We start from the raw sequence: 13,123 nt of genomic DNA, 5'->3' as shown, positions 1-13,123 counted from the left end.
TATAATATTGTCTTGACATAATTACAAAGAACACCAATTAAAAGGAGATGGTGCATTGTAATGCAGGTATTACAGTTTTGCTGCATTTGACATATATTAAAATTCCTTCCTGTCTTTCTAAACCAGGTGGTTTGTGGTCAGAATTGTACCTTTGTCATTCAAGCTAATGGCACCGTTTTGGCTTGTGGTGAAGGGAGTTATGGGCGACTGGGGCAAGGAAATTCTGATGATCTTCACGTCTTAACAGTCATTTCAGCACTGCAAGGTAATGCTGCTGGGTTTGAAAGGAATCGTTGAGAGAGCTCAAATGAGCATTTTGGTAGTTTGTATAATTGTGTTGATGCTCTTTTTGCAGATTTAGACATTAAATATTGTAGTGTTTAGTTAAAAAACACTGAAAAAACCCTCTAGATATAAATGTTTCCTTCATGTTTGAGTAGTAATATGTTTAAATTCCTTAATTTTAAGAAGTCTTCAGGGAAAAGTCTTTGCTCATGTTAGGAACATTTAATTTCAAAGCTAATGGCAGGACAGGAGCATAAATTGTACGTGAGAAAATGAAGGTTTTGTTCAAAAGAAAAGTAAATTAATTGCTATAACAAGGAAACTGTTCCTGTGGTTTGTTCTTTTCCCAGCCTTAATTGGCTGCCATTAGGCACGGTTGTACGTGAAGAGTTTGTTCTAAGTTATTCTGACCTTTTGATTTCTCATTTTTCTCCAACAGGCTTTGTTGTAACGCAGCTGGTGACCTCTTGTGGGTCTGATGGGCATTCCATGGCTCTGACAGAAAGTGGGGAAGTCTTCAGCTGGGGAGATGGAGACTATGGCAAACTGGGCCACGGGAACAGCGACCGGCAGCGCAGGCCTCGGCAGATCGAGGCCCTGCAGGGAGAAGAAGTGGTGCAGGTCCCAAAATATTCTGTGTCTCCTTCCAACTGCAGGGCTGGTAACCCAGTGCTGTGTCCTCTGGATGCAAACAGGCAACTCCTGCCTTCTCTGGGCTTTCTGGACCAAGTTGGTGATGTCCAGTTGAAGGGTGTTCATACCGCAGAGCCTGTTGTTGATGTGGGATGTTGATGGACAGTTGGTACTGGAGAATGCTAAAAATCAGAGCATGGAAGAGAGGGGTGATCTAAAGATTATCACATTACAGACATGATTTACAAGCTTCCCTTTGTCTTTGTCAGGTGACTTTGACCTACAGATCTGGTCACCAAGGCCTAACAGTGCCATATTTGGCTTTGACTGGAGGTTTCTTTATAAAAATACAAGATAATCACACAGCAAATTCTTCATGCAAATATCCTCTGGTCCTCCTCCACAACATTACCATTGAAAAGAATAAGAGATGGATTGCTGGAGAAATCATTAATACTGAAATGTCTGTATTTTAGCTCTTTAAAAGTGAATATAGCTTAGGGGAGGGAAAGATATTACATATATACATGTAATAACCAATATAATCTTCTGCCCAAATTTAAAATGTGTGTAAAAATGATGTTTATTTTACTTCCAGATGTCATGTGGCTTCAAACACTCAGCTGTGGTGACAGCAGATGGCAAACTCTTTACCTTTGGAAATGGTGATTATGGTCGATTAGGACTTGGCAACACTTCCAATAAGAAACTTCCAGAACGAGTGACGGCGCTGGAAGGTTACCAGATTGGACAGGCATGGTTTACCTAAAACTAGCCCTGGATCTGTGTTTAAAGCTGATGTTTGTAATGTACTTAAGTGTTCAGTTGTGGCTTTTTAACCTTGGCTTTTATTTTGGTTATGGTGGCAATATTTGACTATGCGTAATTTTTTTTAATAATTACTTTCCTGACTCTCTTGGTCCTCTTTTTGTAAAACTGCCCTTGTTTTTTAACATTTTAACATTTCAAGATTGAGGCAATTTTAAGCACGAATCAATGAGCTGCTTTATATTTTTAAACAGGGAATATGTGTAGCATAATACTTTCCTTTGGCTCTATGTGCTGAGAGGAACAAAAGAAAATACTGCTGTGTTCTAAGTGTCTTTAAAACACTCTAATAACCAATGGAATTTTTAATGGTTTTACGTAGATACTTAATTTTTAAACACTGTTTTTCTTCTAAAAGGTAGTTGGAGTGTTTGAGTTAGTAGTAAGTTACCAAAAATGGTGGTAATAACATATTTCTCTCCCTCAGGTGGCCTGTGGCCTCAATCACACTGTAGCTGTGTCAACAGATGGCTCAATGGTCTGGGCTTTTGGAGATGGAGATTATGGGAAACTTGGTCTGGGAAATTCCACTGCAAAGTCCTCACCACAGGTTAGAATCCACGGGGAAGTTATTCTGGGCATAAATTTTCAGTGTTGTTCAACGTGTTGTACAGTAATTTTCAGAAGGTGAATTATTAATTCCACGCTGTTGTAACACAGTCTGGCACAACTAATTCTAGTGACACATTATGCTGAGCCTGGTACTCTGAAGAGTTTCACATAAATTATAGTGACCTTATCTCAGTAGCAATACAAATTGCAAAAATCTGAGGTTTCTCTTAGAGAAGAGAGATTTCTTGTTTTGGAAATCGGGGGGAAGGTTGTTTACACACTCACCTACTTCATCCAGTGTCATTCCCAGTAAAAAAAAAGATGTTTTGAATCATTGTACATAGAATAAGATGATAATTCCGTTAAAGAAAAACTCTGTTTCTGTTTTCTGTATTAATTTCCAAGTGTTAAGTAATGTAATCCAACAATGTATGCAGTGCACAGGGGGAATTAAAAAAAAATTTCCTTTTTTGGAACCAGGAGTTTCAGATTAAATTCAAGAATTTAAGAATTACAAGAATAACAAGAATTAATCTTGTAATTCTATACGTTGTTTTCCTTTCACTTTACCCCTTAGAAAGTGGATATTCTTTGTGGAATTGGAATAAAAAAAGTTGCCTGTGGAACTCAGTTCTCTGTTGCTCTGACAAAAGATGGTCATGTATATACTTTTGGACAAGGTAAGAGAATCTGTTCTTTGGACATTTCTATCTACAGCCTTGTGTGTATTGCAAGTGAAAAGGAAGACTATTAAGACACATTTCTAGGACTGACCTAATGATGTTTTTTAGAAATGTGTTGACCTAATCTGAATTTTGGAACTTCAACAGTGTCATTTTAATGTACACCTAAAATCCAGATTTGTAGCTCTGTGTAGTTTGATCTCAGGACAACCTTTCAGGTCTGGGTTTTTTTTTTTTCAGTAATTCCCTTTTTGAAGAGGATTTTCCTAAAATTTCATTGAATTCCACACATCCAAGGACATTGGGTTACTTCAAAGCTTACACAGTCTAATAAAGCATATGCCTACATATTTAAACATCTGGACAGGAGAATTTCCATGAGCACAGAATTAAACAATAAATTCTATATATACAATAAATTCTATATATAAATTCTAAGCAAATAACAGTAAACTTCTCAAGTCAGTTAATTTATCTGTATTTTAAAACTGTACATTTAGGCCAAGAAGTCTTGGTTTAGTAGAATTTGCTCTTGTTTGAGCCTTCAGCAATATTCCGAGCGCCATGGGAAGCGCCGGTTTGTGGGAAGCATCCCCCACCTTTCTCCCTGATTGCAGTGGTGTCCCAGTTCCAGGACTGTATGGAGCTGCTTTCTGTCCCTCCCTGACTCCCCCTTTCGTGTCCCTGGCTCCAGAGGTGTGTTCCCATTCCAGATCGCCTCATCGGTCTGCCCGAGGGCCGTGCCCGCAACCACAACCGGCCCCAGCAGGTGCCGGTGCTGTCGGGGATCTTCATCGAGGACATCGCCGTGGGGGCAGAGCACACCCTGGCCCTGTCCTCCACGGGGGATGTCTATGCCTGGGGCAGCAATTCCGAGGGGCAGGTAGGTGCTTTTTTATTCTCCTGACCCTTGTAAACTGTCATTGTACTTCACAGGTGGATTTGGAATATTGATCCTAATGGCTCTTCCTGCAATTTCCATTATTTTCCTGTTTATTCCCTGTAGCACTTTGGGGAAGCACTCAAAACATTCTAGGCAAATTATCCTAATCCAAGCTTTTTTAAAAATTCATAACTTTTTACCTAATTCTTGAGCTATCACCAGTTTTTTCAACATAATAAAAATTATGGCTGGTGTCAATCAGATTTGTGAACTCTTTAGGTGCTTTTCATAGTGAAAATATAAATTAACCTTTTTAAAGGAGTGATTTTTTTTTTTAAGTCAGAAAAAAATGTAATAAATGATAAATTCTCCCTCACCACATGTTCAACTCAAATTTTTTGAAAGGACTTCAGCTTTTTGACACTTCTACATGCTACAAGTATCAGAGTGAGCCTCTTCATATAGCAGGTGATGGTGTTTCAGGAAGTTTGGGCAAATTTCATCCTCTGGTGTTTTAGGACTGAGTTTTTGAGAAGGTTTGTTGGGCAAGTTTTTTAGAATAATTTCTCTGAGTTGTATTTTTTTTTTATTGCTTTTGGTTTGTTGATTTTTTTGTTTGTTTTTTTTTAATATGGTACTTTGTGGTTTTGTAAGGGAAGAAATTGTTAGGGTAAAAAATGTAAATAAATTGATTCTGAAAGCTGTTTTATATGATTTTCGGTTCAAAATACTGGTTTTATATGAACTGGTAAAAAAATACACACTCTTGCAATATGAAATTTTTAACCTATAGAATATGAAATTAGAATATGATGTGAAACTCGGTAAAAAATCAGAACAACTTCAGTAAATTCTCTCTTTGCACAAATTGTGTTTTCATAAACTATTGTAGCAATTTACATGCTGGAACAAAAATGGTATTTAAATGGCACAGAGGAGATGTAGAAGATGAGTTGTCTGTGCATGAGAGACTGTGCAGTACAGACAACTTAGCAGCATAGGGTAGTTCCTCAGTCTGGAAAAGATCTTACAAGAAGTCTCCAGCTGTTTTTGAGTCTCTTTGACACATAGATCTGCTACTCCAGTCGGGTACAGATGCAATATTTTATCAAAACTAAAAGAGATATAGGTGTAGATATATAGGTGTAGATATATAGGTGTAGATATATAGGTGTAGATATATAGGTGTAGATATATAGGTGTAGATATATAGGTGTAGATATATAGGTGTAGATATATAGGTGTAGATATATAGGTGTAGATATATAGGTGTAGATATATAGGTGTAGATATATAGGTGTAGATATATAGGTGTAGATATATAGGTGTAGATATATAGGTGTAGATATATAGAGAGAGTACATTTTTTTAATCCCAGTATATGCTGTAGATAAATATAATTTTTTACCATTTGCTTTGAATTTTTGCTTAGAGAGTTTTAGAAGCATCGTGACAGCTGTTGATTGTTCTTTGTGCCTTTTCTCTCTGTTCCCAATGGTCAGCTTGGCCTGGGCCACACCAACCACGTGCGGGAGCCCACCCTGGTCACGGTCCTGCAGGGGAAGAACGTCCGGCAGATCTCGGCCGGGCGCTGCCACAGCGCGGCCTGGACGGCCCCCCCTGTGCCCCCACGAGCTCCGGGTGAGGAACTGTCAGTAGGACAAGAGGGCTCGGCCCTAAGCTGTGCCAGGGGAGGTTTAGGTGGGATATTGGGAAGAAATTCTTTCCAGAGAGAGTGCTCAGCCATTGGAATGGGCTGCCCAGGGAGGGGGTGGATTCTCCATCCCTGGAGGTGTTTGAGGTGAGAGTGGATGTGGCATCAGTGCCATGGGCTGGGAACCACAGCGGGGTTGGATCCAGGGTTGGACTCGATGATCTCAGAGGTCCTTTCCAACCCAGCTGATTCTATGGTTCTAACTGAGGTTTTATGGCCGTTTGTTTTAGTCCTGCCAGGTGTTCCTGAGCTATGAGTGCAACAAGAATTCTGAACATTTGGGACAACATTTGTTTAGTTTTATATCCATGCAGGGTTTCCTGTTATCTTGGTCTTAATTTGGCTGCTGTCGTGGTTTAACCCCAGTAGGCAGCTAAGCCGCTGTGGGTAAAATCAACTCCATCCCAGCCAAAAGCAAACCAGCTGCCCTTTATCAAACACTGCTCTGTTTCTCTTCCTGTGATAGGTGTTTCAGTGCCTTTGCAGCTCGGTTTACCTGATGCCATCCCACCACAGTACGGGGCACTGAAGGAAGTGAGCATTCATACAGTGAGGGCAAGGCTGAGACTGCTGTACCATTTTTCTGACCTCATGTACTCTTCGTGGAGATTACTTAACCTCAGTCCCAATAACCAGGTGAAATTCCTTTGAAAAAAACTGGTTTGGCTCTGTTGTGTTATGCCATGTTGCTAGAGAGTTTCTGGCCAGGTTGAGATGGATCTTTGTAAAAAAAAATTTAAAAAAATATAATTCTGGATTAAACCAAACTTTGCCAAGGTATTGTTCTGTATTTTCACTTACACTAGCACTGACATGTCAGTGTTTCAGTTTCCAAGAGCTTTTTAGCTTTAAAACCAGAAAGCACTAACCTGTTTCCTGAAGCACTGGAGTGCCAGTGATTGCTCTGAAGGGTTTTATTGTGGGAAGAATGGAATTAATAGCCTTTATTGACATATTTATTCTGGTGCTGCTTTATTTCAGAACAGTACATCTCATTACAATGCTGGAACGTGGGGAATAGTGCAGGGCCAGCTGAGGCCCTTGCTGGCACCCCGGGTGTACACCCTGCCCATGGTGCGCTCCATAGGGAAAACCATGGTGCAGGGCAAGAACTACGGGCCCCAGATCACTGTGAAGAGGATCTCAACCAGGTCAGTGCTGCTTCCACAGCCCCTGTGTCATGCTGGTGTTCACCCATCTCCTGATCTTTGGGCGTTCTGAGCTCTCTGTCCAGCTTTGTTAGGGCAGTGATTCCGCAGCCCTTACCTTTGAGTTACGTTGTCTGGCTGTGTTTCTCCCCACAGAGGTCGGAAGTGCAAACCCATCTTTGTCCAGATAGCCAGGCAGGTGGTGAAGCTGAACGCCTCAGACCTTCGCCTGCCCTCCCGGGCCTGGAAGGTGAAACTGGTTGGAGAAGGAGCTGATGATGCAGGTGGAGTGTTTGATGACACTATTACAGAAATGTGTCAGGTATGTCTGGGAACTCAAAATGCCTGGGGAGAGGTTTTGTTCTCTCTTACAGTATTTTCAAATTTTCCTCTTTGCAGCATAGCAAGTACTTGTTCTTCAGTGCTGAGCCATGGCACTAGGGCTGCCTGCTTAGGGGTGTCTCTGAGGATAAAGAAATCTTCCTAGTTTGTGTCAAGGAGATGCTATAAGGCCACACTATAACTAGTGTTACATTAGGCTCCTTGGAATTCCGAGATGGCCCCTACACATTACAGGAGCATTTTGCAGCCTCCCATTGTGTCCAGCCAGGACCTTCTTCGAGAAGCTGTGCTGTATTCCATGCCTGCAGCACATTCCATGCCTGCAGTCAGAAACACCTCAGGCAGGTGCTTCTCACATACCTGAAGACATTTTCACCTCTCAGATTCAGTGCTGGAAAGACCATCAGTAGCAGGAAGTGCCTGGGTTTGCCTCTCTGTGGCCATTTCAGTCCTTTCAGATTCCCCAGAAACTAACTGAAGGCTCCAGGCTGCAGGACTAAGACAAAGCTGATCCATGCTCATGTGTTCTGCCTGTAGTTTTAAGGATGTCTCAGCCCTGTGACACAGCTCTGATTGTAGCCAGGAGAAGGATTCAGGGCAATGCTGGCTGCAGAACTTTGGTTGTTCCTTAATCTTCCAAAGCCTCAAAATACAAAGAATGAGGATTTGGGAGGTTAATGAATCTATCTGCTTAGTCTGGGACAGGACAAGAGCTATGGGTAGTGCTGGAGCTGGCACTGGAGTCAGAGTTAGGATACAGGATGGAAAAACTGAAGGACTCCATTTATTAGTGAATTTTCTGGAGCCTGTAAGACTAGAATAGGGTTGATTCGGGTAAGGGCTTGAGGTTTAGGTTTTGGGTTCTTTCCTAGACAGTTTACCTTCAATCTGAGGTGTGATGAGGGTTCAGAACAAAACTGAAAATTTTTTTGGATCTTGGAAAAACTGCACCAGTAGGAAAAAGAGGTTATGGCTTCTGATTATTTTGGAAACAGGCACCAGGAATGTATCACAGAGCAGCCACAGGAAAATAACAATTACAGGCTGACATAAGGGCAGGTTTTGAGGGGAAAAATACTTTTATTACTTACAGTCATCCTATGATGTTTACTTTCTCTTCAGTGTTTTGTATTAATTTGTAAAGAGTAATCATCACTGTAGTGGAATATTCTGTCATGTAATGCTATAATGTCTTAATAATTATGACATAGGTTTGTTATCCCTGTGTCTAAGAAGGCTTTTTTGTTGTTGATTTTTAAGGAACTGGAAACTGGAATCGTAGACCTGCTCATTCCTTCCCCAAATGCTACAGCTGAAGTAGGCTACAACAGGGATAGGTGAGTTGTGCAGGACTTGATTTATTGCAGATGGTAGGGGTTGAAAATCCAAATCTAGTAACTGTTTTATACCAAATGATGAGGCTTCATGACTGTCTCTAGTATATTTTTTCCTTCAGGTTGTAATGTTACTTTATTATGGAGGAGAGGGCATGGTTTTAACATGAACTTGCCGGATTACTGCTGGCAGAGTTCAGAGTAACATCAGGAATGGCAGCCCTTGTGTCAGGAGTGCTGCCTTCCTCAGCCTCAGGGTCTTAGCAGCTAAAGAGAACAATAATGGTCTTGTTGGGCCACCCCTTGGTGACAAGTGTGTGGGCAGTTTGCTCTTTTACTTAGTAGCATAGAAATGATACAGAGTGTTTTCCCTGATTCTTTGTTGTTCCAGGTTTCTCTTTAACCCTTCAGCATGTTTAGATGAACACCTGATGCAGTTCAAGTTCCTGGGCATTCTCATGGGGGTGGCTATTCGTACAAAAAAGCCATTAGATCTTCATTTGGCTCCAATGGTCTGGAAGCAACTTTGTTGTATCCCACTCATCTTGGAGGATTTGGAGGAGGTAGATCTGCTCTATGTGCAGACCCTCAACAGCATTCTTCACATTGAAGACAGTGGGATTACTGAAGAAAATTTCCATGAGGTAAGATGGGAAAGTTGAAGCTTTCAGGTTTATTCTGGAAGTGGTTGCTTTGTCAGATTGACCTTCACTTCAGTATTTATATCATTTCAGTCTCCATTCTTGGCATAACAAGCACTTTGTGTGCATTTTGAATAGTTTGTGATCTTAGTATATACAGTTCTAGGTGACTTAGAGTAAAAAGTTAAACTTGTATCACTTACACTCAACATGCTTTTCCTGTTTTGCATCACAGATGATTCCTTTAGATTCTTTTGTTGGCCAAAGTGCTGATGGTAAAATGGTTCCCATAATCCCTGGAGGGAACAGTATCCCACTTACCTTTTCAAACAGGAAAGAGTATGTGGAGAGGGCAATTGAGTACAGACTCCATGAGATGGACCGTCAGGTAAGACTCCTTGGGGCCCATCCCTGTTGGGAGTGGGAACAGGGGGGTGATTTATCCCAGTTTCCATTACAGTTTGTGGTAAGAAAATTTAGCTTTCTGCATCTTGACTGTGTCCCTGTGGCTTTTCTTCCCCCACAAATTGTTTTGGGGTTTTCTTTTAAATTAGTCCTGTTTTTCTCAGTAATTGCTCAGTTGGCAGAAGAGCATTAGAAATCAGAGCTTGTCTACACTAGAGTAGACAACCACTTGAAAAAAGAATTTTGCATGCTGGGCACTGTAACTGGGCATTTTAACAACACAGAGGCTATCTAAAGTAAATATTATTGACAAACATAAACAAACATATTGTTTAATTTGAGACTGTTTCTCTTCTGCTATAACACAAAACCTGCAAATATTCCATGATATGTTTTGGGAAGTGTTTGTTACCTGTTTGCCATTTGATCAGTGAACCTTGTGAAAGCAGTGTGCTAATTACAAGGTAGAGATGCATGTGTGGTACTGTCTGTGTTGGAGAAGCAGCTTTCTCATCAGAGGTACCAAATCCTAAGTCTTGTAGAACGAGAACATTCTCACCAGACACCTGAGGTGGAACAAAGTGTTATTTGTATTTACACAGTTCCTTGGGTTAGCCATCATCATTTGTGCTGTCTACTTGTACTTTGAGCAGTTCTGTTTAGTATCAAAACATGTTTTTAAATGTGCAGTTGCAATCTAAAATATCTGTGATGTTCTCCTGGCTTTTGAGAAGCAATCCAGCCCTTGCAGGGGGAGCACGTGTGGGAGGCAGATGTTCTGTAATTCTGTCTCTCTATCCCATTTCTCAGCTGAGAAGTTATTTCTGGGTTTGGATGGTACAGAAGTGGTGGAGGTGAGACAATTGCACTTCAGATGTCTCTTCTGTTTTTGGCCAACAGGTGGCTGCTGTCAGGGAGGGAATGTCCTGGATTGTTCCCGTTCCTTTGCTGTCCCTTCTGACTGCCAAGCAGTTGGAGCAAATGGTCTGTGGAATGCCGGAAATCTCCGTTGAAGTTCTGAAGAAAGTTGTGCGATACAGGGAGGTGGATGAGCAGCATCAGCTGGTGCAGTGGTTCTGGCACACCCTGGAGGAGTTTTCCAATGAGGAGAGAGTCCTTTTCATGAGGTTTGTGTCAGGAAGATCTCGACTGCCAGCCAACACAGCTGATATCTCTCAGCGATTCCAAATAATGAAGGTTGATAGGGTAAGTTGCTGGGTTTATTTGGCTTTTTTGTAATTAATATTATTTTCTTATTCATCTCTATTACGGTCTGTCCTTTGCCAGTAGGAGACAGTTTCCATTGTTCTAAATTTACAGGAAAAGTATGGGATGGGACGTGCTCTGAGTTAAGCCCAGACATTTTTATTGTGCAGAAGGACATAGGCTGCATGAATTGCATCTTAATTAATGTGGTGCAGTCAGTGATTAAAGGTCAAGACAAGTTCTTGCACTAGAAACAAACCTTGTTCTATTGTAACTTGCCCACAGCGATTTTCTGTTCCAGTCTCTTTTTTTGATTTAGTAATTTTCATTCTGGTTTTAAGTGTTAATTTTGTCTGAGTGGCAACATATGACCAGTAGTGAACTATAACGTTTTTAAACCACTGCAGTGAGTTTACAGTGTGTTATTTCACATACAGCATGCATTCATTTGGCATTGTTTGGGGGCTTTGTACAGTGAAAGCACGTTGTCTGTGAAGAACATGAATCAAAAACGTGACAAAATCAAACATGACAGTGGCTTGTCTGTCATCTTTGGTCAGGGGTCTCTTATGCTGAGAGACACTCTGGTTTGGAATTGAATGTTGCTTGGTACAGAGGGCTGAGGAGTGGGATCAGCTGTTCAAATAGCTGAGTTTCATCAGTGAGTTATTTACAAAGTAGGTGACACAGCAGTAGTTTTGCACATAATTAAGGATGAAACAAATGCTGTAAATGAGAGGCCAGTCCATTTCCTAAAAGGAACTTGGGTCTAGAATAATATCTTTATTGATGATCTGCATGAGGGGATTGCGTGTACCATCAGCACATTTGCAGATGACACCAAGCTGGGGGGAGTGTTGATGTGCTGGAAGGCAGGAGGGCTCTGCAGAGGGACCTGGCCAGGCTGGAGAGTTGGGCTGATTCCAACGGGATGAGGTTCAACCAGGCCAAGTGCCGGGTCCTGCCCTTTGGCCACAAGAAGCCCTGGCAGCCCCTGGGGCTGGGGCCAGAGTGGCTGGAGAGCAGCCAGGCAGAGAGGGAGCTGTGGGAGTGTGGATTGACAGGAAGCTGAACATGAGCCAGAGTGTGCCCAGGTGGCCAAGAGGGCCAATGGATCCTGGCCTGGATCAGGAACAGTGTGGCAGCAGGAGGAGGGAAGGGGTTCTGCCCCTGGACTCAGTGCTGGTGAGGCCACCCCTGGAGTGCTGTGTCCAGCTCTGGGCCTCTCAGTTCAGGAGGGGCTGGAGCAGGTGCAGAGAAGAGCAGCAAGGCTGGGGAAGGGACTGGAGCACAAGTCCTATGAGGAGAGGCTGAGGGAGCTGGGGGGGCTCAGCCTGGAGAAGAGGAGGCTCAGGGGAGACCTCCTGACTCTCTGCAACTCCCTGACAGGAGGTTGTAGCCAGGTGGGGGTTGATCTCTTCTCCCAGGAAGCAGCAGTAGGACAAGAGGGCACAGTCTTGAGCTGTGCCCAGGAAGAAATTCTTTCCAGAGAGGGTACTCAGCCATTGGAATGGGCTACCCAGGGAGGGGGTGGATTCTCCATCCCTGGAGGTGTTTAAGGTGAGACTGGATGTGGCATCAGTGCCATGGGCTGGGAACCACAGCGGGGTTGGTCAAGGGTTGGACTTGATGATCTCGGAGGTCCCTTCCAAGCCGGTCGGTTCTGTGATGCTGTGCCCGGAGGAAGCTGACAGGCAGAGGCAGGGAAGGGAAGGAGCAGTGAAATACGTCTGCACTGGATGTTTTCCTTGATTCCCAGCTCACCAGTGCCCCCCCTTGTCTCCTCTCCCAGCCTTACGACAGCTTGCCTACCTCACAGACTTGTTTCTTTCAACTGCGGCTGCCGCCGTACTCCAGCCAGCTGGTGATGGCCGAGCGCCTGCGCTATGCAATCAACAACTGCCGCTCCATAGACATGGACAATTACATGCTCTCCCGGAACGTGGACAATGCCGAGGGCTCCGACACGGATTACTGACACCCTGTGAACAAAATCACCTTCCTTTTCCTACAGATAGTGCCCCGAGTCCAATTCATCGTTGACATAATTTTACGGTAACCATAGATGTTTTAGGAGCATTAAAAAAAAAAAAAAACAAACCAGATGTTAATAGGTGGTGGCCACATTTTAGTTACTCTAAATGTAACCAAAAAAAAAAATTAGATGTTTTTATTTTTTTGTGATTGTACAAAAGCAAAAAGGAAAAACAAAACAAAAAAGTCCGATGGGTAAGTTTTTTCTCCTTTTTTGGTCACTTTTGATAAGTTTGCATGGAGACATTTTGGTGCATTTTTGTTGGGAATAGTACATTTGTAAGCCCTCCCAGTGAACATGAAGAGTTGTACATTGTGTATAATTGTTCATTAGCCAGGACTGTTTTACATGAATATTCACATATTTATTTTGTTTTAATTTGAATTGCCTGTGCAGGGTTCCTTATGCAGAGAAAAATAAAGCAAATTCAAGGA

General features: G+C 42.4%; 1 protein-coding gene across 8 annotated transcripts in view; it reads left to right on the top strand.

Moving 5' to 3' along the window:
- The window catches only part of HERC1 (HECT and RLD domain containing E3 ubiquitin protein ligase family member 1), a 104,348-nt gene extending 91,225 nt beyond the window's left edge, over nucleotides 1-13,123 (top strand). For 7 of the 8 annotated variants that reach the window (XM_051770446.1, XM_051770443.1, XM_051770444.1 and 4 more), the window contains exons 64-78: nucleotides 127-265; nucleotides 725-906; nucleotides 1,517-1,672; nucleotides 2,174-2,296; nucleotides 2,876-2,978; nucleotides 3,695-3,864; nucleotides 5,367-5,505; nucleotides 6,045-6,214; nucleotides 6,560-6,729; nucleotides 6,883-7,048; nucleotides 8,329-8,405; nucleotides 8,794-9,046; nucleotides 9,279-9,431; nucleotides 10,349-10,654; nucleotides 12,447-13,123. In XM_051770446.1, coding sequence (XP_051626406.1) covers nucleotides 127-265; nucleotides 725-906; nucleotides 1,517-1,672; nucleotides 2,174-2,296; nucleotides 2,876-2,978; nucleotides 3,695-3,864; nucleotides 5,367-5,505; nucleotides 6,045-6,214; nucleotides 6,560-6,729; nucleotides 6,883-7,048; nucleotides 8,329-8,405; nucleotides 8,794-9,046; nucleotides 9,279-9,431; nucleotides 10,349-10,654; nucleotides 12,447-12,632 — 2,493 coding nt within the window. In that variant the 3' untranslated portion in view covers nucleotides 12,633-13,123. Of the gene's footprint in view, nucleotides 1-126; nucleotides 266-724; nucleotides 907-1,516; nucleotides 1,673-2,173; nucleotides 2,297-2,875; nucleotides 2,979-3,675; nucleotides 3,865-5,366; nucleotides 5,506-6,044; nucleotides 6,215-6,559; nucleotides 6,730-6,882; nucleotides 7,049-8,328; nucleotides 8,406-8,793; nucleotides 9,047-9,278; nucleotides 9,432-10,348; nucleotides 10,655-12,446 lie in introns of those variants that run through there. The other variant, XR_007900290.1, reaches the window with a different exon arrangement.

This window comes from Manacus candei, unplaced genomic scaffold (genome assembly GCF_025592945.1).
Source record: "Manacus candei isolate 608988 ecotype Guabito, Panama unplaced genomic scaffold, ASM2559294v1 h1tg000119l, whole genome shotgun sequence".
In the NCBI taxonomy this organism is placed as follows: Eukaryota; Metazoa; Chordata; class Aves; order Passeriformes; family Pipridae; genus Manacus; species Manacus candei.
Note: the sequence above shows the minus strand (reverse complement) of the source record. Positions and strands in the feature narration are given on the sequence as shown.